At 35.5% G+C, this 25,696-nt stretch overlaps 2 protein-coding genes across 2 annotated transcripts; one reads left to right on the top strand and one right to left on the bottom strand.

The window, feature by feature from the left end:
* Positions 1–9,047: 9,047 nt before the first annotated feature.
* On the bottom strand, positions 9,048–25,504 carry gtf2e2 (general transcription factor IIE, polypeptide 2, beta). Its single transcript, XM_051860756.1, has 8 exons — positions 25,314–25,504; positions 24,260–24,423; positions 14,466–14,557; positions 13,677–13,784; positions 10,233–10,415; positions 9,813–9,906; positions 9,571–9,686; positions 9,048–9,423 (listed from the first exon to the last, which is right to left on the bottom strand). The coding sequence occupies exons 2-8, from the start codon at positions 24,420–24,422 to the stop codon at positions 9,304–9,306; spliced, it is 876 nt and encodes a 291-aa protein (XP_051716716.1). The 5' UTR covers position 24,423; positions 25,314–25,504; the 3' UTR covers positions 9,048–9,303.
* smim18 (small integral membrane protein 18) lies at positions 18,306–21,753 on the top strand. The gene is made up of 2 exons (XM_051863278.1): positions 18,306–18,471; positions 20,897–21,753. The coding sequence occupies exon 2, from the start codon at positions 20,898–20,900 to the stop codon at positions 21,108–21,110; it is 213 nt and encodes a 70-aa protein (XP_051719238.1). The 5' UTR covers positions 18,306–18,471; position 20,897; the 3' UTR covers positions 21,111–21,753.
* Positions 25,505–25,696: the final 192 nt, after the last annotated feature.

Genomic DNA, 25,696 nt, shown 5'->3' with positions numbered 1-25,696 from the left:
AGATAAATCCTTTATAATAAACACTGAAGTACTGCGTGAAAAAATAAGAACTGTCAATTTTGTGTTCATGGTTACTTTAAGACCAGGAACCATGTATTAAGAAAGTATATAAGGTAAGGGCTATTTTTAAAACTTTTCTTAAGCCTTCATAAGCATCTGTTTCCTGATTTCCATTGAAAACAGCTTTGAGTGGCTATTGCATCTGCAAAGCGTGCTTGTGTGTTCTGCTGTCAGGTCAAGTATATTGAGTTTGTCAGCTACACAATAGGTCCTAAAAGGTACGAGAGGTGCAGTATGACAGAAAATGCCATATAAAATTTTGTCTTGTAAGGAAAACAATAAGCAACATCTGCACCAGTGTGTGCTGTGTGCATTCCCACGGCATCTGTTCTGCTGCAGTTTGACAGAGAAAGAGAGAAAGAGAACAGGCAACAGAAGTATAACGCATTTTCTGAATATATGTAAGGACGCTGCTATTCCATTCAGACTCACTCCCATGTGCACCTAAAAGCGTATGTTATGAAATAAAAGACACAAAGATAAACACAGCAGGGCAGCCGTGGGTCAGAGTATTTGCCTCTCATGGCATCTTTTTCAGAAAGGTCACATGTGTCCGGGTGGGCTTCCTGCTGCTATGAGATCTTCATAATGAATCTAGATTAGACAGGGTCAGGGGATCCTACCATCAAAACTCTTGGGATGCCATGGTTCTAATTTTAAAGAGCTTAAAAATGTTAGCTTCTGTGAGAAAAAGATATACATTTATATACATACATATATATAATTTTTTTTTTTTTTTTTACATGATACACTAAGAAGAAAGCACAAACGTATCTCATTTATTTTCGCTTTCACTGGCATGATGAAACCCGGGTTTAACAGAAATCAAATATTTATGTATTATATATTATTTAACATTTATAAATAAAATTTCCGACCGCATCTGTTGTCTGTTACTAGCAACTGTACATCAAAAACTCGTGATTGTAAAAAATATTTCTTTATTTATTTACACTACAGTCAAAAGTTTTTTAATGTTTCCTGATCTTAAAAGGCCTTTTGTTCTGAAGACTTATCCTTAAATGTTTTTTTGTGGAAACATAAGATTTTTGTGTAAATAATATTTTGTGTCTGCATATCATTTTCTTTATAAAAACTAAATTTGTTGTGTTTACTTTTTTAATGAATTCATTTAAAGCATATGAAGGAAAAACATCCAACAAGTGGCCATTACATGGGAACTCCAACACTGTTTGTCTGCTCTTAATGCAGCTATGCCCTACCCCTAAAGTAACGCGCACACAGGTTTCCTGGATCTAATAAAGTAGGACAGAAGCCAATTCAATAATTATTTAACCTACAAGTTAATCTCGTTTTGATAACTTTACTATTGGCTGTTATTGTTAGTCCCGCATTTGCGCCAAACGCAAGCAATTTAACAGCAACACTGCCACCAAGTGGACACAAGGTGCAGTGTAGTTGCGGTTAGACTTGTGATCGTTTGGTTTTCAAGTATTGCATTGTATCAGGCAGTTTAACACTGTATATTAATATAACTTAAGAGCAGGTCACAATCACCCGGATGTCATAGCTCCATAAAACATTTCCGCTATTACACTACATATAATAGGGTGAATTATTAGTCCATTATTATGTCTATCATATTCTAAAACAGGAAGGAACATACACATGTGAAGCGTTTCAGTAGAGAGAAGAAAATAGAGCTTTCTCTGTTGAAGCGGTCAAGTTGTGTGTGAAAGGTTAAAGAAGGAAACACCTGGTAACAAAAAAAAAGAAAAAAAAAAGAAAAGAAAACCGCCCCCATGTAAATGATATTGTTCTTTTGTTAACACACAACCATGCAGGTGCTTAATCCGCCCAAACTAATTTACTTAAAGAAAAGTTAGTTAAAGCTTGTGAGTTTGTTCCCACATTCTGCTGGGCGAATTTAGCGGGCGAAGCAGCCATTTTAATAGAAATTCACGTGATCGAGTTTCGCTGGAGAGCAAAAAAAGTTCCCCGCGCAGATTTCGCTCGTGTTTAAGGTGGTCACGTTGACCAACTGAAAGCTGCTTGGGTTAAAATTACGCCGAAATTATGTTTGCAACATGTGCTTTATGTATGCTATGTATGTATTCTATGTAACGTTAGTTATTTATTTATTTGGCTGGTAATAGGAGAATTTGTGCGAATAAATAAAGTGAAATCTAAAAAATAATATAGTGAACTAGGCTAGGCCTTTATACAAATCACAATTATTTGGCAGAACTATTAATTCCAAGACATCCAATCTTCACGAAAGAACTATCAAATTAATCAAACTGTCACTGTTGCTTTCTAAAATGATCATTTTACATATGTAGCCTATGCGTGATCATTCAGCATATTAAAAAACGACCCACCATAAATTATTCATCAGTTAAGTTGATTAGGTCATTGTCATTACCGACAGACTCTTAAAGATCATTTTTTTCTCAAAGGATGAAGACACCTACTAGTTTGCTTTGTGTGTGTGTGTGTGTGTGTGTGTGTGTGTTTTCATGATTTATGAGGACACAAATTTGTATAATGACATGGGTATTACACTGGTATTACCTCATATTTAAAATAGCTTTAAAAACATACTAAACAATGTTTTATTAAAAATGTAAAAATGCAGTTTTCTGTGATGGGTAGGTTTAGGGGTAGGGGTAGTGTAGGGGGATAGAATGTACAGTTTGTACAGTATAAAAACCATTACACCTATCGAATGTCCTCACTAAGATAGCAAAACAAACCTGTGTGTGTGATCGTGTGAGTCAGTGTGTGGCTGCATTGCTATGCTGGTAACATTGCTGTAGTGATTACCGGTGCTTTGCCACAGTATTTTGGGTTAATCAGCTGTGGGACTGTTGGCATGGTGACTAATGAAGATGAAACCCTGCACTGACAATATTTTTATATTCTTTGTACTGAAAGACTGTATTTCTTTCATTACTGTATTTCAGCAATGACCATTCTGATATAGAAACTGTTAGAATGCATTTAAAAACCATGGAAACAAAATGCACAAGAATTCAGAGAGGTGCCAAAGTACTATACAAATGTGCATCATATAAAAACAATTTCATATTTGTATATTTTTATTATTAGTAGTAGTATTTGATTTTGAGTTTCAAAACATGAGGACGGTTGTTCACAACTGAACATACACATCATGCCTAATGGAAAGGCTGGTGTGATGGAAAATGACCCCTGTGCAGTGATAGACCACTGACAACAAAAAGGAAGTCAAGTTTCCATTCCACTCAATGATCTCAGAATCAGAAAAAAACTAGCATGAGAGTGAAATAGAAATGAAAATACCATCTGAGGCTTTCAGAGGAGACAAAACATTACAATGGATTCAACAACTGTTATTACAAAGTTCAATTTTCCCAAAGGTCCAAGGTCCACCAGAGGCAAACTGAGGATGGTGTTGCTGTGATGGTGCTTGATGAATGTAAAGGCTATAAAATGAATGTTTATGTTTCAATTTAAATGTGGTTATGGTAGGTGCAGTAGAAAAGTCTCTCCATTGACTTCTTGACTTTCATCACTTGCATGTTGCGCAAACTAAACCTAATGTGTTTAAAATAATCTTGTTTTTTGTTGAACAAAATCGTATAACCTCATAACATCATTTTAGGAGTGGTATTAAAGAATTCTCCAGTTTTTAACCTTAAAATTGGACAAGATTATAATGTAAAATGTGCCATTTAAATAGGCTATAACATAAGGGCTTGTGACACTCCTTTTGTAATCTAAACGAGGTAAAACTGGACACCTTTAAAGGGTGCCTTGGAAAAGGAGTTATTGAGCCATTACGTTTTTTACTTAATTTTTTTGTTTTTTTTGTTTTCTAGCCATCATTACTGAGGATTGACTAAAATGGTTAGAAGAGATGGAAACACCATCCAGGGACACAAACGCAGGGTGCACTGCACAAGACAAGATCAGTTTCTTAATCTGGTAATAATATGGGAAGTTGTGTGGAGTGATGAATTACAATGCTAAATGGTGTCTTTGAAAATCTGCTCAGAAATCTAATAATAAATGCATCTCTACCACAGTAAAGCATGGAGGAAGAGGTGTCATTGTGTGGGGAGCCTTTTCAGCTGCTGGTACTGGTGAGCTACTTCACTGTGAAAGGACATGCTTTGGTTTACAGGAGAATCTTGCAGAATGGCTTGCTTCCCACAATTGAAAAGTTGTTATCTAAAGAGGGATGAATCAGATGTTATTTTTCAACAAGACAATGCTCCTGCCCAAATTGCAAAGACAACCAAGAAGTGGCTTGAGAACAAGTCCATCAGGCTCATGTTTTGGACTGGTTATATTTGAACCAGAGTCCAGATTTGAACCATAGTGAATATTTGGTGTCACGTTAAACTCAAACGAACTGGGAGACATTTTTCAACTACTCATGAACTGTTTAAAAGCAATCAACATTGAGTGGAACAACACTGACTCTTCTTCCTGTAAAAAGCTGTCAGGAAGTTTACCCACACGGTTTAAACATGTAAAGAAAACTGATTCGATTCGTAAAGCTCCGAAGCAGTGTTTTGAAATCGGCCCATCACTATATTGTTGAAAAGTCGTTATTTTGTTTTTTTGGCGCACAAAAATTATTCTCGTCGCTTTATAATATTAAGGTAGAACTACTGAACTCGCATGAACTGTTTTAAATATGTTTTTAGTACCCTTTAGGAGTGCAACGGTTCAAATTGCTCACGGTTCGGTTTGTATCACGGTTTTATGCTCATGGTTTCGGTACGGTTCGGTATGTGCTATGTTCAGGGAAAAAAGGACTACTGTCAAATTAAAATAAAGAAAATAAGAACAAATAATCAAACTACAAGCAACAGCACAAATCAATACAATAGAGCAAAGATTCAAATAAAATAAACAGTGCTTTTCAGGTATCTAACAGTAGTTTTCAGGTACAGAAAATAAATAAAATAATCAAATATAAAATAACACTGCATGTTATCTTTACTGTATAAATTAAATGAAGATTAATCATTATTTAGTTACAAAAGCTATTCAGTCAAGAGCAGTGAGTGATTTCTTTGTCATTTGTTTAATTAACATTAAAAACACAGGCAGCAGGAATAGGCTTCTTTCCCTTTAAGACATAATGCACGATTTTTTCGACTGTTCACTTAAGACATAACCGACTATGTTTGTTAGAATACTTGCCAAGACGGGCATGTTGACATAATTTTTGTGTGAATTTGTCCGTTTTCAATGACTTGAAAGAGAACTCCATATTTGCGTGCTGTCTGAGATAAAGGGCGTGCGCGCTTCAGATGAGCGCACACACAAATCTTCTCACAGCGCGCGCGAGTTCTCTTTCGCGTCTTGCTCTTTAATGTTTAAATTAGCAAGGCTTAAATGAGTTTAGTTTAAACAGATAGCAACGTGCGCTGTTCAGGTCTCACCTGCGCTCATGCGCCATCAACACCCGGGTGATGACGCCGTAAATGACTGCTCATATTCGAGCATACGGCACTCGCAGTGAACCAAGTTTACAGAGAGTGAGTTTTGTCCGCGCTTTCATCATCGCTTTTGTAACGTTTTGGGAAGCCAGAATGCGTATTCATCGACTGAAACATACATTATCCGAACTCTGTCTGTTTTACACGTTGCTATTGTCAACAAACCTTGATGTGTCGTCATTCGAAATGAACCGCGGTGCAAGCGCGTGCCGAACCGTAAGTGGAGAACGGTACGGTTCGATTTTTTACCGAGAACCGTTGCACCCCTAGTACCTTTATGGATCTTGAGAGAGGAAATGTCATTGCTGTGAATGCAGGCCTCACTGAGCCATCGGATTTAATAAAAAATATCTTAATTTGTGTTCCGAAGATGAACGAAGGTCTTATGGGTGTGGAACGACATGAGGGTGAGTAATTAATGACATTATTTTCATTTTTGGGTGAACTAACCCTTTAAAAGAACTGTTGTCTGTTGAACTATAATTTTACTGTATTTTAAACTAATTTATTGCTGTAAGCTAAATGATTTCTGAATGATCATGTGACACTGAAGACTGAAGTAATGGCTACTTAATTTTTCTAAACTTTTGATAGGTTGTGTGTAGTTCAGGTATTCCCTATGATCAAATGTCCCCATAAGTATATTAAAACCAGAAACTGTTGACATTGTGGGGACAAAATACTGGTCCCGGTGAGGAAAAGAGTTTTTAAATCATACTAAATTTTTTTGGAAAATGTAAATTAATAAAATGATAATAATTAGATTAAAAACACAATCTATAAGTTCAAAACCATCCTACATATTTGCTGAAATAGCTCTCATTCTATCAAGTCACCATTGCGTAGAACCAACCCTTGAATGCAAATAAAAATGTCCATTTTTTAAAGAACTGAATCACAAAGCATTTATATAAATACGGAATACTCACACATCCATCCTCTACCCTGTTTGTGTGACAGACAACCTTGTAAATATTCTTTACATAATGACAACAAATCCTTTTCTTCCACTATATAATAGTAAAAAACCCTTAAACACAATTCCAATACATGGTCTCTTAACAGATGGAGAAACATAACTCCTACCGATTTTTCATTTTCAAGAGATCCACAAACAAGGCTTCAAAATCCATCAGGGAGCACCAAGGTACACTCATTTTTAGTCATATTAATGTTCCCCTTGATAAACCCCTTGTAAATGCAGGAATCCAACAGACATTGTATTCAGTAAACACAAGAACTTGCAGTATTTTATGAAGATAGCATTTTCATTAATTAAATCTGAAATCACATTTAATAAACTGGAGATTAATATCCAGAATTCTAAGGAGGTGAAACAGACTATGTAAGCAGGGAGAAATATTTGACTAGAACATTTTGAATTACCACATGAGAATGTCAGCTTTTAACAGCTGAATTACGATAAATTACCTTTAATAGCATTTATTTTCTTACAGGCGAATTTTGGGACAAAACATTCTCAACAAAACATCAGCCTGCAAAGCAATTATGCTTTTTTTTCCCCCCATTGAGCCTGGGCCTTGAAAATGAAGACACTGTATTATATGAAACATTTCAGCCTACAAGCACATTATCAATTTGACACAAAGCAGAACCCTTGCAGAGCTGTCACATGCCATCAAAACCACCATTAAAAAGCTTCTGATGAAGACACGAGCTGTAGCGGTCAACACTCACATTTGTGCATGGCAAGAGGTGTTCTGATCAAGCGCATCTATTCATTGGAAAACACTTTTTTGTGTCTGTGTAGAGCTAGAACCACTTTTTGTGTAAGATAATGTGTTTTTTTTTATAGCCATGGGTTTTTCAGATAATGCAAAACTGGAATTTCATTTCGCAATTTCAGTACAATTTAGTGTAGGCTAGTTAATTCTCTATAACAGAGATCCCAACCAGGGGTATTTAAGCAGGTTCCAGGGGAACTTCTGCATTGTTAAACCCATAAAACAGACAATATAATTCAAACTAAAGTATTATCTTAAATAATTAAATAATCATAATTATAATCACAATATCATGATTTTTTGTGCCTTAACACATTCAGTTACACAAGTATAATCGTTAACATGATTATTTTTCAGTTTAACGCTTTAAAAATATTTAATGCAGCATCCATTTTTTCCGTCATAACTGGGCTAGCGTTACATTATATGATCACGCTCTTATTCACGCAAATGCTTTTAAACCATGGAAGTGCCACAAGACAAACCAGAATGAGTTCTCTTTTGTGCTTGAACAAACAATAACACACAGAATTATGCCAAAATGCCCGTTTTGTCGACTATCCTCTTAAGAGCAGTCTTAAATGAGTTAAATAACATCTTAAAATCACAGCAGCCTAATAAACCAGTAGCTGTGATGTCTGTTATTAATGTCAATCAAAGAACAAAGGTAACAGACAATTGTAGCTTTAATATGGATTAATCTATATTTCATTTATAATTTATTTGTTATTTTTTAAAGTCTAATAAATGGTGAAATTGATAGCTTTCAGTTGAATGTCTATAATTAATATTAAAAAAAAAAAAAAAATCAAATTTTTTTAATCGATTGACAGCACTAAAAAAAACTAAATAAGTTGTGTAAATGAAAAAATTAAATGTAAATATATGTGAAACCTGTAGTGAAGCAAACGCATATGTTTGTAGACAAGTCCAAATAGATTTCTGCAGCAGTGCAAAATATCAACAAGAACTATATACTCTGCATTGTTTTGTTTTTTAATTATGTGAAGGGACTTATTTTCCATCCTGTACTGAACTTAAGAGTCTCTACATATGGTAAAATAATTCTTTGATAACCCCGCCACTAAAAGGCACGTATGAGCAAAACAAACTTTGATTATTTTAGATGTCAGTCAGAAAGTACTTCCAATCTAAGTTGGCATTAATTGCTCAAATAAGCTGCAGTATGGACCAGCTCTTTATTCCGGTCAAATGTCTGGCTGTGTGTGTGTGTTTATTTTCCCCCAAAATGCACATTAATTGTAGACTTTTTTAATTGCGCTTTCAGAATATATATGCTACCGTTCAAATGTTTGGAGTTGGTAAGATTTTTTTGATGTTTTTTAAAAGAAGTCTCTTATGCTAACCAAAACGGCATAATTTGATCAAAAATACAGTAAAAACACTAATATTGTGGAATATTATTCGGTGCTCAAGAAATACTGTTATTGCACAGTTGAGCTGCTTAATATTTTTGTGGAAACCACTACACATATTTTATATTCTATAGTGTTTCTTTGATAAATAGAAAATTCAAAATAACAGCATTTATTTGAAATGGAAATCTTGTACATTAAAATGTCTTTACCATCTTTTTTTACTATCAATTTCATGCAATCTGCTGAATAAAATTATTCATTTCATTTAAAAAAAAAAATAATTCTTACTGACCCCCAAATTTTCGAATGGTAGTATACACACTAAATTTCAAGACACTTTTTTACGTGTATATTTAAAGGCATTTTTAAATATGATGAATGACTTTGAAAGAAAACAACAGATCTGGTTTGATTGCTCTTGTTTAATCTTTAAATCTAAAAAAAGAAGAGCTTAATTGTCATTGTTTAAAGCACTAGCAAAAAGTAAAACAAATGGTGGAAAGAAAATATTTACAGTCCGTTCACATTCGTGTCACTCAGTACAGTTCTAAGGTGTGTGTGTCTGCATGTCTTTATGGTTTTGGCAATAAGACGTTAAATCAGATATACAAACATCACACAGATAGCAGTATTGTCTTTTTAGCCGTGTGTGTGTGTGTGTCACTTCTTGGAGGGAACTCCCTCAGAGTAGTCCTCCAGTACTCCATTCAGATGATCATTATGAGTCTTAAACCGTCTCTTTCTCTGTGTTCCAGGTTTCTTCCTCTTCTGAATGGGTGCCTGTAACAGCCAATCACAAATCACGTCAACCTCACGGCAACCGTTCACTCCCACACAAATATGCATGAACAAGCGAATCTGGAGTGTGTGTGTTTGTGTCTGTGTATAAATGTTTATCTGTATGTGTGTGAGAAACGGAAAACGCACTATTTTCTTTGGTCCCGTCTCCTGCATGGATGATATGCCCTGTTTCTTCAGATACTCTTCGATCTTTTCCTCATCTATGGAATCAACGGGAACGCTGCGCCACAGCTTTTGGAACTCTGGAGAATGAATGATACTGACATCATGATAGAGAAGCTCCACCCACATCACCAGAATCCTTCTAACAGACAATGCTGGATCAGGTCAATATTAATCACTCTTTAATAATGATGATCATCACATACCTTCATCAACAACAAACTGACAGTGTTTGTCATTGAAGAATAGAATCTTCTTCTTATCTGGCCTGGTCACAAATATAATCTGATCCCCAAGTGCCTGAACAAAAGAACAAAAAAAAACTATTTCAAATATTTAAAAAAAGCTAATCTGCTTCTTTCTAAATGAGAACCACACATTAAATACACAATGCTGGCTAACAGATTAATTATTTCCAAATAAATATTGTATCAAAATTAAGTGCTAAAACAAAAGGAAATTTGAAAATCTTATAAAAAAAAAACAAACAAAAAAAAAAACAAACATATATTACAACGTCTGTTCAATGATGTCCCGAGACAAGTTTCTGTGCTACTGATGATTTAAATGTACTGTCTAGAAAAATATCCACCAATTTTTTCTAACGAGTGACATTAGTGCTTTACTTTAATAGCCTTGGCTGCGTTAGGTAAACCCTCTTCCACATCATCCAGTAACACTCCTCCTAGTCCCAGCTGATCGTGTTTGTCCAGTAGTCTTATCAGAGCTTTCTTATCCTTCAGATGATACTTGGGTTTAAAGGCATATTTCCCTTCCCGCACATCAATCTTAGGATTACTTGATAATGCCTGGAGGGAGAGAGAGGTTAGATTTACTATTTTGGTTTGAGTATGTCTCTTGCCCTTGAAAAGGAATATTCTGTTTTATTACATGGCTCTGGGGAACATACGTTTTTGATTGGTCAATCATGACATTCTGTGGTAAAAATTTTTTTTGGAATGCATTAATTTGGAATGAATGAATGAAATATATAATATATATTATATATATATATATATTATATACACATACACACACACACACACACATACACACAGTGGGTACGGAAAGTATTCAGACCCCCTTAAATTTTTCACTCTTTGTTATATTGCAGCCATTTGCTAAAATCATTTAAGTTCATTTTTTTCCTCATTAATGTACACACAGCACCCCATATTGACAGAAAAACACAGAATTGTTGACATTTTTGCAGATTTATTAAAAAAGAAAAACTGAAATATCACATGATCCTAAGTATTCAGACCCTTTGCTGTGACACTCATATATTTAACTCAGATGCTGTCCATTTCTTCTGATCATCCTTGAGATGGTTCTACACCTTCATTTGAGTCCAGCTGTGTTTGATTATACTGATTGGACTTGATTAGGAAAGCCACACACCTGTCTATATAAGACCTTACAGCTAACAGTGCATGTCAGAGCAAATGAGAATCATGAGGTCAAAGGAACTGCCTGAAGAGCTCAGAGACAGAATTGTGGCAAGGCACAGATCTGGCCAAGGTTACAAAAAAATTTCTGCTGCACTTAAGGTTCCTAAGAGCACAGTGGCCTCCATAATCCTTAAATGGAAGACGTTTGGGAAGACCAGAACCCTTCCTAGAGCTGGCCGTCCGGCCAAACTGAGCTATCGGGGGAGAAGAGCCTTGGTGAGAGAGGTAAAGAAGAACCCAAAGATCACTGTGGCTGAGCTCCAGAGATGCAGTCGGGAGATGGGAGAAAGTTGTAGAAAGTCAACCATCACTGCAGCCCTCCACACAGCTAAAATAACGAAGGAGTGGCTTCACAACAACTCCGTGATTGTTCTTGAATGGCCCAGCCAGAGCCCTGACTTAAACCCAATTGAGCATCTCTGGAGAGACTTAAAAATGGCTGTCCACCAACGTTTACCATCCAACCTGACAGAACTGGAGAGGATCTGCAAGGAGGAATGGCAGAGGATCCCCAAATCCAGCTGTGAAAAACTTGTTGCATCTTTCCCAAAAAGACTCATGGCTGTATTAGATCAAAAGGGTGCTTCTACTAAATACTGAGCAAAGGGTCTGAATACTTAGGACCATGTGATATTTCAGTTTTTCTTTTTTAATAAATCTGCAAAAATGTCAACAATTCTGTGTTTTTCTGTCAATATGGGGTTCTGTGTGTACATTAATGAGGAAAAAAAAATGAACTTAAATGATTTTAGCAAATGGCTGCAATATAACAAAGAGTGAAAAATGTAAGGGGGTCTGAATACTTTCCATACCCACTGTATGTATGTATGTATGTATGTATGTATATATATTATATATATATATATATATATATATATATATATAAAATGTCCCTTAAACCATATGTAAATCAAATAAGAAATTGTCCTACCACCCAAGCAATTAAAGTGCCACCAAATTACAAAGCATATTTTCAGGCTACTTCATCAATACCACACTATTTTTTATTTATATATATATATATATATATATATATAAAGACGACAACGACGAAAACAATGCTTTCTATCCAATGCTTCATTCGTCTGCCACAGCGATGTCATTGAACTATCTTTCTCTACTGGCTTTTCTCTGCAAACGTGATATGTGTGATTAATTGTGATAAGCATATCATGTAATCATTTTAATCATCACAATTGATTACAATCCCTAATTTTGCATAAAGACGGCTAAACTGTATAATTGACTGTTGTTCCATGCAACTGATTTCCTACAAAACTTTGTTAGTTCAATCTTCAGTCTCTTTGTTCTCACACCATGAAATAAAAACATGGCAGGGTGTTCAAGAAATTGATTTGAGTTGAAATTTAATAATGATTGGTTGACTGTACATTATCTCTTACTTTCAAGCTAATATCTATGGATAGAAGCTATGGTGTGCTGTAGACCTCCACACAGTCAGTAGTCATTAGCAGTATGCCATACAAGCTGTTCATATACATAAAAATAACCTCCAAAGCATAAAATAACGTCCAATGTTCCTTTAATTAACAAGGGAACATTGGGTGCCATTGTGTGTGTGATATCTTTGTATAAACATTTTCGTGAGCAATCGATTTCGATTCACAAGCTCATGATTCAATTCAATTCCAATTTCGATTAGATTTGATATTGATTAATTGGGGTATGTATCAAGTACAGTATATGGCAAATTTTCTCAAGGAAAAAAAAAATGATGTTGTAAACTATACAGGGAACTCCTACTATAGGGAACATTGCTATAATATTAAAGGTTAAAATTAAGTGATTTGTATAGACTACTTACATTTAAACTGCATAAGAAAGTTTTTATAATAATGTTATAATAATACATTTTAATGACAATTATGTTTCTATTCATTTTTTTAAATATAAGTGAAAATTAAAATGAATATGCATTAGAGTGCATATATTTATCAAAATCCAGAGTATATTTGTCTAGGTCACTAATGAGTTTATGGACATTAAATGGCTTTTCTGAGGTAAATGTAGTTACGTGACACTGTTTAAAATGACGTTTTATTTGACGTCTCTATGTTGAAACACTGAGCGATTACATGCTACATTTCAGTAAGTCATTCTATATCTTTCAACATATCTTCTGATGTTCATTCATGTTTATTTCATGCTGTAACTAGTAGTAAAGAGGAAGAGATTGTTTATGTGCGCTCTGCGCTGCCGCTTCACTTGAATGACAGCCATCTGTCACGCCACATTAAAGAGCACCAAAAAGGAATTTATTGTTTGAATTTCATAATAAAATTGACAATTAGAAAGCTGAGACTTTTGTTTCATATCAAAAGTAACAAAGCTTATTGCGATGTATTTGATGGGAGGCACACAACAAAGTTTTTTTTATTCATCAACTGAAAACAGCACAGATTGATTCTCTGGATTTAAGAATCGATTTTTTCAAAGTTAAGTTAAGAATCGAAAATTCAAAGTTAAGAACAACTTTGTGTACGTACACATGTGTTGTGAAATTGTTTGTGAGAAGTTCTCCTGTGCGTATAGATATGAATAATCCACGCAATTATCAGTGAATGAGACCCAATGTCTTTCTCTCATGCACACACACACCTCACTCATAAGCCACTGTTTCTGCTTCATGCCAATGTCCAGCAGCTTGGTCTCATCTAGAATTTCATCTAGAGTCAGATGATGAGTATCACCTCTCTGGTGTCTCGTCTGAGAAAGAAAGAGAGAGAAAGGCAAAGAGATGTAAAAAGAGTTTAAATGTGTCACAGCTACATCTACATCTGTGGATTACAGCCTGACAGCCTTTAATTACTGTCATGTTAGAGAGTACATCATTTCACTGTGGGAATTGCCAAGCCTGACACACACACAAAAAAGACTGCTTACGATAATATGAAACAACTATAAAATTACTCTGACAATGTGTATTAGTCATATTAGTGTGAAATTTCACACAATGTTTATTCACGTCAGATGGAGAAACTGTTGTTAGGAGAGCAAAGGAAAACTATGTTTCAGACTCCTTTTCTGTTTTTCAAGCACACAACATGAAAACCTTCACACATGATCAGGAGAAACCTTCATTATAGATCACAATATTGGTACGAATACAAGACTGGTAGTAGATGTGCTGAGTTTGGAAGACATTTCCCATGGCATTTGATGGAGGGAGCATGTGTTTAATCACAGTGTGGATTGCTCACCTCAGGATAATTTTATTCCCCATGTGACATTCTCTAGGTATTCGAAATTGCAGTTTTTCACTCAAATAAAGATCAATCTGTGATATGCACTAATATCATAAAGAAGCAAGAAAATTGACATGACAGACACTGCAGCAAATGTTTGTTTTTTGAGTGGACCATTGGACTGTGCATATTTTTGTATTACCTTCATGTAGTTGACAATTCGGGCCAAAACTCCAAATCTGTATCCTGAACTCCCAGAAAGTGCTTTGAGATTGAAGGAGCCATTACTGGGATCTAAAAGATGAAAAGAGGACAAGGAGGATAAGAAGAGATAAGAGACTATAAAATGTAAGTGCAGCAACTACTATTGCTAATAATGTGAAACTACTATAACCAACCCTCTCAAACGACAACACATAATAACACATGGTGTGTTCACAAAGTTAGTTTCTGGCTGTTATATTCCACACCATTTACAATTCTCTCTGGTGTCAGCAGGCACTTTGTTACTAAAGAGACACGCCAGAAACCAAGAGTGAAATAAAAAAGGCGGGAGCAAAAAAAAGTCTATTTTGACCAAGTGCAAAGTGAAAAAGCACTCTGGCCAGTCAGATGCCTTAATTCATTCCTTTGATGTAATCCATTTGACAACACTCTCTCTAATGCAAAATAAACCTCTGACAAAAACAGATTTCATCTGCGTGATGCAAAACCACCTATAATTCACCAGACAACCCACCTGTTCTAAAAGGGGGCAATCAAATTATAAAAATGTATATAGGAATATATAACAGTATAATGACAATAACAGAGCTGCACCGATATAAATAATAGTAAAGCTGTTGAAATAATTTATTTTCTAGATAAGTAGGGTATAAATATATCAACAGCTGTTGGCTCTGTGGAATATTCCAGTTATTTATGCATTCTTAATAATCGTAAACAGATGTAAATTGGACTATGTCTGGGCAGAGCAATCATCAGAACATATAGAATGTTTTCGTTCTATATGTTCTTTTCGTATTCATGGGGGGGCACACATTATGATCTGAGAAACAGACATTCACCAAAACAATAACATCCCACATTTATTATACCTTAAATAGACCAAGTTCTATATTAAAACAAACACCACAAGATAGTCCATCCTACAACTAGACCAAAACACATTTTCATTATGCTTGTACACTTTGTAAACATAAGTCACAAAAGCTCTTCAGTTCCACCAAGGCAAGAACACAATAATAAAAACAATACATACCAAAAAGCAATAAAAATATACATGTCTGTAGCATATTGAAGTGCATCAAAAACTTTGAGTGTACTCACCATTAAAATAGTTGAAGGCAGAAGGTCTCAGAGTGATAGTCAATTAGACATTTATAAATATAACTTTTATTTTTACATTTATAAATATAATAAAATATAATGTCAACTAAGTTCCATTGTGTAATAATGTGTTAAATTTGAATTCTCTGATCATAGTGCAAGGTGTCAGGGTCCCCCCACTTAAGAATCGCAAGCTGAAGTGTTGTAAAATACATGCATACTTTTTTTTTATAGGCTTTATAGACAGACCGATTGAGAATGACACTTGAAGGTCCAACACCGCATCTTCTTGTACCACTGTTTGAAGAATTTATCTTCTAGTATCTGGCAGTAAGTTTTGGAAGTTAGTCCATCTCTGCAAAACTGACTTCAGGGTAGGAGATGGACTAAAAATGAACTCCCAAAACTTACTGCCAGATTCTGGAAGATATTCTTTTTTTTTTTTAGGATTCTTTACCTAACCTAATTCTCTGAGATCCTGACACCTTGCACTTCGGGAGACTCCAGGTAGGTTGCAGTTCTGGACAATGGTAGCGCAGTAGACTAAAGTGTTCCTGATGGTTTCACACTTAATTCTTCACCTTAATTCTTTTGCAGTTAACATGTGTCTTTTCTTTTCCACCTGTTTCTGTCTGACCCTGCTGACCCAATGAGCATTTCACTGTCCAATGGTCATGCCTTAACTGCAATTTCTAGTATTGCATCCTTCTCATGAGCATTTAAGAATTTTTGACTTTTCAGTCTGAGTTAAATGACTTTTTTTGGCTCAATTTATCTGTAAAAGAAAACGTACCTAATAATTATGCACACCTGAATATAAGGTGTTTTTTATTTCCAGCCTTCGTGAACAATTAAATATCACTTATAAATGATTAAATACAAAATTAATAGTAGTTATTAAGATTATTGTGGTTTGGAATTGGTAAGATGTGCCTGGAAAAATAAATATGATCAGAAAATCAACTTGCCTAATAATTCTGCACCCACTGTATATGTATATACACCGATCAGGCATAACATTATGACTACCTTCCTAATATTGTGTTGGTCCTCCTTTTGCTCTCAAACAGCCCTGACCCGTCGAGGCATGGACTCCACTAGACCCTTGAAGTTGTGCTGTGGTATCTGGCACCAAAATGTACCTTTAAGTCCTGTAAGTTGCGAGGTGGGGCCTCCATGGATTGGACTTTTTTGTTCAGCACATCCCACAGATGCTCAATTGGATTGAGATCTGGGGAATTTGGAGGCCAAGTCAACACCTCAAACTCATTGTTGCGCTCCATTCCTGAACCATTTTTGCTTTGTGGCAGGGTGCATTATCCTGCTGAAAGAGGCCACAGTCACCAGGGAATACCGTTTCCATGAAAGGGTGTACATGGTTTGCAACAACGCTTAGGTAGGTGGTACGTGTCAAAGTAACATCCACATGGATGGCAGGACCCAAGGTTTCCCAGCAGATCATTGCCCAAAGCATCACACTGCCTCCGCCGGCTTGCGTTCTTCCCACAGTGCATCCTGGTGCCATGTGTTCCCCAGGTAAGCGACGCACACGCAACTGGCCATCCATGTGATGTAAAAGAAAAAGTGATTCATCAGACAAGACTACCTTCTTCCATTGCTCCGTGGTCCAGTTCTGATGCTCACATGCCCACTGTTGGCGCTTTTGATGGTGGACAGGGGTCAGCATGGACACCCTGACTGGTCTGCGGCTATGCAGCCCCATACACGACAAACTGCAATGCACTGTGTATTTTGACACCTTTCTATCAGAACCAGCATTAACTTCTTGAGCAATTTGAGCTACAGTAGCTCGTCTGTTGGATTGGACCACACGGGCCAGTCTTCGCTCCCCACATGCATCAATGAACCTTGGCCACCCATGACCCTGTTGCCAGTTCACCACTGTTCCTTCCTTGGACCACTTTTGATAGATACTGACAGCTGCAGACCGGGAACACCCCACAAGAGCTGCAGTTTTGGAGATGTTCTGACCTAGTTGTCTAGCCATCACAATTTGGCCCTTGTCAAACTTGTTCAAATCCTTATGCTTGCCCATTTTTCCTGCTTCTAACATGTCAACTTTGAGGACAAAATGTTCACTTGCCGCCTAATATATCCCACCCACTAACAAGTGCCATGATGAAGAGAAAAACAGTGTTATTCACTTCACCTGTCAGTGGTCATAATGTTATGCCTGATCGGTGTAATATTATATATAACAGAAAGGGAAGAGGCTGAGAAAATAAATACTGAGAATATTAAAAAATATCAGCTAGATCCAAAAATTGTATGTTTTGTTCTAATCCATCATTGTTATGTATAGGAATATGTTTTTTAAAAAATAAAAATAAAAAAAAACCCACTGTACTCTGAATCTAATGCATAACTGGACAAAAACGGAACAATGACGTCATATTTCTCAGATTTTCTTTTTGATTGTCAGTGCTCATTCTGTTTCCAAACTAGCTTTCACCATCTCAAGCTCTTTGTAACTGGTGAAAAGAATAATTTCCTCGCATTTAGCTCTAGCATCACATCCTCTTCCTCCTCCACACCCTGTTCTCAACCCCTGGCAACGGGAGCACAGCCAGTCTCAGCCGCATCTTGGCATTGACTCATGAATGATTCATCGTGTGGGCGGGACCTAACACTGACAGCAGATGCATTACATTAGGTTGGATGGCTAATGCTTTGAAAGACAGGACAACCAGCCAATGGTGTCAAAGCAGAGACTCAGACCGGCCAGTGCAATACACGGTTACAGATTAAGGTGGGGCAGGGAGAAAGAGAGAGAGAGAGAGCGTGAGCGGCAAGAAAGACAACACAGAGAGAAGCAAGAGGCTGCTCCATCACCCTGCATCCCAGACACTCACACCCAGGTACGTCCTGCTTTTATATCACACAACACAAATGCAACTAATAATGAAATACTCACACAGACTAAAACATCATCTCAGTTTTCTACAAATTTCAAAGGATTCCTTTAGTAATTGTCTCTTCATATTGAGATTATGCATCACCAAGGCATGCAGCCATACTAACTAAAATGCAAATAAAAAAATACAGGCACATATTGTGTCACAAACATATAAATTGAAATTAAAACATCGGATCTTGGTCATAAGTGTACCTGTACACATACTTACATTGCACAATGATTGCAAGATCCAGACAGTTGAAGCCGACTGTGCAATTCTAGATCATTACACTAGATGGCATCAAACTGATTGTGTACTGAATATGTAAACAAGAAAATCTCATCCATTAGCACCTTCAATTCTAAAAAGAGGACAAACACAGGAAAAGAGCTTGAAAGAGATGAAGCACAGTATTAAGGGATGCTTGGGGTCTCTGGAGACCAGGACAAGCAGAAGCCATCTGTCTGTTTCAGACAAGACTCGGTGTGTGTGTGTGTGTGTGTGTGTGTGTGTGTGTGTGGGGGAGTCTACAAGAGTTAAACTAAAGTCACAGAACCAGGTCTCCGAAATTAAGCTTTATAAGAATAAAACAAATCCTGTAAAACATTAGTAACAAATGAATGTGAAAAGAAGTTTAAATCTCTTGTGGAGATGTGGGACTCTCTTCTGTGAGTCCTGGGTGGATTGAAAGTGAAGCTGTATTCCTGCAGCATATCGTATGTGCACAACCATACACGCGTAGGAAATGCTTTCACATGGCTCACGTTACAGTTAACCCAATTACACCTACAATTGCATTCCTGACATGATCCTGCTTTTGTGTCCTATGCAATACAGAAAACCTTTGAAAAATCATCAGACTGAATTTTAAACGCCATATACGTGTATCAAATTATCAGAGAAATGTTGTAATTAAAAGCCTAAAGCTACGTAATGGAATGTTGTTTTTCAGCTTCCGCTCTGCTCTAAACCTACTCAACACACACAATGACCACTTAACCAAACTAGGTCAGCTGATTCATCTCAATTCATGTCTCTAGTATGGCTCCATCCCATTTTGCATGCCATTTGTACCACATAATATGCAAGATTAGGATTAGTCCGTCCCAAACCAAAGTACATTGAAAATAGTATGCTAAAGCTGCCAGATGGTTTACTATACTTCAAGTGGATTTTCAAAGCATATATCTGTACATGCTTTTTAGGCTGATAGTATTTTTAAGTGTTTGGCAAAGAATATGAGTTTAAGCTACCAAAGTACATTACCGTACCAGAGTCATTAAGATTTTTTTTAAAATAAATTAATACTTTTATTCAGCTAGAGTGCATTAAATGAATCAAAATTGACAGGAAAGACTTTTACATTGTTACAAAAATATTTATTGCAAATAAATGCTGCTCTTTTGAACTTTCTGTTCATAAAAGAATCCTGAAAAAAATGCATCACTGTTTCCACATAAATATTAAGCAGCACAACTGTGTTCAACAGTGATGATAATAATAATAATAATAAAGTGTTTCTCGAGCAACAAATCAGCATATTAAAATGATTTCTGAAGGATCATGTGACAATGAAGACTGGAATAATCATGCTGAAAATTTAGCTTTGCCATCACACAGAAAAAAAAAAACATGTTAAAAAATACAGCTATTATGAATTGTAATAATATTTCATATTACTGTTTTTACTGTATTGTTTATCAAATAAATGCAGCCTTGGTGAGCATAAGAGACTTCTTTCAAAAACATTACAAAATTTTACTAACCCTAAATTTGTTAAGGGCAGTGTAGTTTTTAAATGTATGAGCCTAATACTAACTAATACTGAACTAAAAATAATAATTATTAATAATAATGAATTATTAATTATTTTAGCATTAACACAAACAGTAGAAGCAATTTTATGATACAGTAATACGTCCTAATACTTAATGTCTTTCTACTGTTAGTGCAAATCTATGTTTTTATAGGGAGATTAATTGATAAACAACTTAAATAGTCGACTAATCATTCTGAAGTAATTCCTGAATAATAATTATAATTTGGGGTAAACTTGTTCCGAATAAGATGTGTTTCTTAGGAGTAGTAAGCTAAAACTCACATGGTGTACTGAAAACCCTACACTTATGCTGCAAGATACTCAAAAACAATGAGTTGCAATTGCAATGCAACGATTAAAGATGTCTGACTGACAGCTAAAGTACAGTATGAAAAAAAACACTGTGCCTTTGAGGATGCTCTAAAGTATGTCCTTTTCTCATCAACACCAAAAAATACAAATTTGCATGTAGAAACCACCATTCAGTCTGTCAATTACTCTGCCTCTAGCTCTTTTTTTCCATCTCTATTCGTACACAACTGACTATATTTATCGGTCTCTCTGCAGTATGAACATGTCCAGCAGTTCTGCTCTGATCCAGCAGATCTATCCCTTCCATGATGGCTGGAATGTTGCCTGCTTCATCATTCTCCTCCTCTTCATCCTTACCATCCTCTCCCTCGCCACACTGGCTTTCCTCTACGAGCTGCTGGACTGCGGATGCTTCACCAAAACTAAAACGGTTCGAGACCTGCGCCGCCAGCACGAAGAGGTGGTTTAGTTGTAACCATGGTGACAGCGGACACGGTCTCCAAAGGAACCACAACAGTAGATTGGTGGAAAAGGCTGCAAATTTGGACAGAGCTCGTCGCCAGAATGGAGTCCTTTAAAAACATGCCAGATATGTACAGAGACAGAAGCACTCTACTCCCATTTGCTCCAACAGCAATAGCACAGGTGTCTTAATGGCTTAAAATATTAAATGAGATTTACACCACAAAGAGAGGAAATATTTGCTTGTGTGTGCACGCCATTGTTTCCTTTGCATATAGCCAGTATTCCAGTACTGTTGTGTAATGAGTCGACTATATAAAACCGTTGAATATTTTCAGATGTGTTTACATGAATATTTCCCTTAGTGTGGGATGACAAACAGTTTACATGTCAGCATTGTGGAATTCAGAAGCTACATACAGTATTAATTGACTACTTAAAGCAAACATTAACACACTACAGTTGGAGTAAAGGGAACGTTTGTATGTGTATATTGACATTCACTGTTAGATGAGATTTAATGTGAATAATTGTTATGTATAATAATAGTTCTATATTCAAAAGCAAACTAAAGGCCAATTATTGCATCTTTGCAAATGCCTTAAAATTGTGTATTTAAATTATGTAATAAAAATCATAAGCACAAAAAATGTGTGGTATGCATTACGTTTACAGAAGATATCATGAGCTGCTAAAAGTATTTAAAATTAAAATTAAAATCAGGCCTGTCCTTGAGCACCCTGATCACACACAGGACCTAGACTACACAGCTAATCAGTAGTGCAGCTGCTGAATCTAACAGAAGAAAAAGCAAGACAATTCTACTGGCCTAGAATTCACAAGTCATCATGAGAGCTAGATATAATTTGACTGTTATTTTTTTTACTGATATTCACAATTTTTAACGTAGTTGGTTATTGGTTCTTTAATATCAGGTGCACAGATAAATGGCACTTTTTGATACCCAACAACACTATATTCACAGGTATAATCAGGGCTTGACATTAACTTTTTTGCTCACCACACACTGTGGCTAGTGTTTTTTCCAAAGTTACTAGCCACTCAGCATTTTCAAAGGCCACAATTTTGCTGTTGGGAAATTACATTTTATATGATTAAAGTTGACTTTGGCATGCTAAAATGACTTGATTTTGAGTCATTTTACTTGATTTAGTTAGATTTAAAACGCTTTCAATCTTTCTGATGCAGATTGACCACCCAAATCAAATCTATATGGTATATCAGCTGGTATGTACGGGTGGGCAAAGGGGGGGTTGTATGACCATAATATGAGAAATTTTATAATTTTATATTATTTTAGTTAGGCTATATAAAAAGAATAAGCAAATTAGCAAATAGGCCTACAATAGTAAATTAAATGAACTTTTTTTCAGATACAGTAGGTTTATTTAACATCTTTTGATGTTTGATTAACATTAATGACAGACAGGTATTTAATTGGGCTGCTGAATGCATGGATGTAATATACTAACACATCCAGTTTTTACCCACCTGTTTACATCCACTTAAGCCATAACCGACATATTCACGCGAGATACTCCACACGATGGACATTTTGACAAATGTGTGTACGTGTATTTAACCATTCAGGCGCAAGGAGAACTGTTGGCGCTTCTGTTGTGTGTCGTGCAGCGCGATTCCCGCCTATCCCGCATTCACTAACTGCAAAATAATCGATAACTAATTGTGAATGGATTGTAATTTTGTGCTACGACAAGCTTGGCTACCTTTGATTAGACTGTAGGCTGAAATTATATTCAACCCACCAAAGTGGCTAGTGGGAGTGGCTGTCTTACCCGCCACAGCTGAAATCTACCCGCATTTGGCGGGTTGGTGGGTGTTAATGTCAAGCCCTGGGTATAATTACTTATTAAATATATTGTTTGGATAGTTACTCAGCTTATGTAACTCTAAATGTAAAGCCCAAAACAAACATTAAAAAATATTCAGATTGCAAAAAACATCTTTGCACATATATATGTACAGTATGTATGTATATGTATATATGTGTATGTGTGTATATAAGGCCAACGACAGCAGCAAACAGAAATGATTAGTGTTGTTATTATTAATAATTATTATTATCTTTAATAATTAAATCTGTTCTGCCTATTGCTTATCAGACACTGTCTTAAACAAAAAAAAAATTTAACCATACCAGTCCATGTTCCACTATGGATCTTTATATTTTGTTGTAGGACTATTTATGAGTTTTCATAACCATCTCTACTTGGGTAACTCTCACAAACAAAGGTTGACCAGACACCAGCGGGATGCTTGTGATGAAGGTTTTATAACACAAGAATTGCTTTTAGATGTTAGGCTCAATGACAGAAAATTAAGAATCCTCAGTGCTATTCTAACTATTGTATTCTACACAAGAAGGTTGCTGTTTCTTTGCCACTGCAAGCTGATATGCAGATATTTCTATTTCATATTTGAGAAAATCAGATTGCCACATATCAGGCTAATGTTGGTTTCGAGCATTTCCCAAAATAAATGTATAATGGTTTAGATAAACCAAGGCCATTTAAATATTGATAAAATGTCAATACAGTTAATATCTTCATATGATGTAAAAAAATATACATTCACTACTGTTCAAAAGTTTGGGGTTGGTAAGATTTTTTTTTATGTTTTTGAAAGTCTCTTATGCTCAGCAAGGCTGCATGTATTTGATTAAAAAAAATTCAAATTAATAATTAAATTCTATGTAAATACATTTAAAATTTATTCCTGTGATGTCAAAGCTGCATTTTTAGCAGCCGAATGAGCCTTCAGAAAACATCTCTTATTATTATAAAAGTTGAAAAGAGTTGAGATGCTATTTGCTTTTCTTTTTTTTTTTTTGTGTAAACCATATTAAATTGTTTTTCATAATTCTTTAATCAATACAAAGATATGAAAGTACAATTTTTATTTTGAAAAAAGAAACCTTTTATAACATTATAAACGTCTTTGTCACTTTTAATTGAATTCATGCATCCTTGCTGAATAAAAGAAGAAGAAAAAAACATTAACTTCAAACTCTTGAATGCTAGTGCATTTTAATGACATACAGCCAGAGAGTTATTGAGACTTGGTGAGGAGTGAGTCAATTCCAAAGATTACAAAAACACACATGTACTTTCTGACCTGTGTTGTTTTTGGAAGATGATGATGACTCTTTGTCTGGTCTGCTCTTTTTCTTCTTGGAGGATCCAGAGGCCTCAGATGTTGCTGATCTCTTCTCTACTGCAGGATTAGATAGGGCTCTCTTTTTAAAGAGCTCTCGCTCTCTCAGCAGAGCTGGATCCATCCTACACAAATCACAACACAAACAATACAGTTAATTATTAGACTGACGTCAGTGTTTATAAATTTATATAAATTATTCATTTTCACCAATGACGTTATGTTGCTGGCAATTTAATAATAATAATAATAATAATAATAAAAAAAAAATCATAATAATCAAGGATCTACATAACTTCACAAATGCTATAGCAGGTTTGGCTTGTTTGACTAGTATGGTGCAAGTCAAAACTATGAATTAGTGCACTATTAAACCAATAACTGAAAATAATACAAAATACAACTATAAAATCAGTGCATTATTAAACTACAAACTATTAACCGAACGTTTATATCTGGTTATACCCTACCAGTCAAAGGTTTGGATGCTCTTATTCATTATTATTATTTAGACTTAAGAATAAGAAAGCAATAATAATCATAACCAGCCAGTTCGCATGTATGCTGTAAATACATTGGCTGCTTTTCATTTAGTAACGTTATCTGGCCCAATCAATTCGTTTAAAAACAAACACTTTTTTGGTTTGTACAGATTTGTGTGTGTATAAGTTCTATACACATAGTGGTGGATGTCTGCGGACTGTGTAAACATTAATTCCTTCTCTCATTTAGAGATTAAACACAATCTAATGCACATTTATCTAACCTAGTAGAAATATTTGAAGTCAGATGGAAGTTTAGCCATATCTAACATACTGAGATAAATTACTCAATTACAACCAACGGGACAGTAAATATCTAACACGTTTAAACGTCTATATTTCAAAAGATATTTAATATAACAACAAAAGACCATAATAACCACAACTAATAAATGAGCCAGAAACACCTTACATCACATACAACATGCAGCAAAACATCCAAAACATAATGAAGAAGTAACTATGAGCATTACCTGAATATTTCACTGCCTTCTCTCTCAGAGAGAAACAGTTTAGGTAAAGATTAAGTATTATTTTAAGCGACCATATGCTGTCAACTTAGTGATAAAGCTAAATGAGAAGCTTGTCAAAGAATGCTAGCGACGCTGGCTACACAGCTACATGAATTTCCTGCGGAAAAGCGACCTTCTTCTTCTTTGTTTTTAATTGTGGTTCGCAAAGACGTCCTGTGACACCTGCTGGTCAAACAGAGTATTACATGTGTTGCGTTGTTCGAATTTGGCATATATTGGTCTTAGTAAAATATTTTCAAGCATTCAACTGGGGAAAAAATTAATTGTTTTAAAATGGATGATAAATTCATACAAACATTTTAAAATGTTTGAACAACAACCAA

This window comes from Ctenopharyngodon idella, chromosome 1 (genome assembly GCF_019924925.1).
Source record: "Ctenopharyngodon idella isolate HZGC_01 chromosome 1, HZGC01, whole genome shotgun sequence".
Lineage (NCBI taxonomy): Eukaryota > Metazoa > Chordata > Actinopteri > Cypriniformes > Xenocyprididae > Ctenopharyngodon > Ctenopharyngodon idella.
The sequence above is the reverse complement of the archived record's forward strand: the minus strand, read 5'-3'. Positions and strand labels throughout refer to the sequence as shown.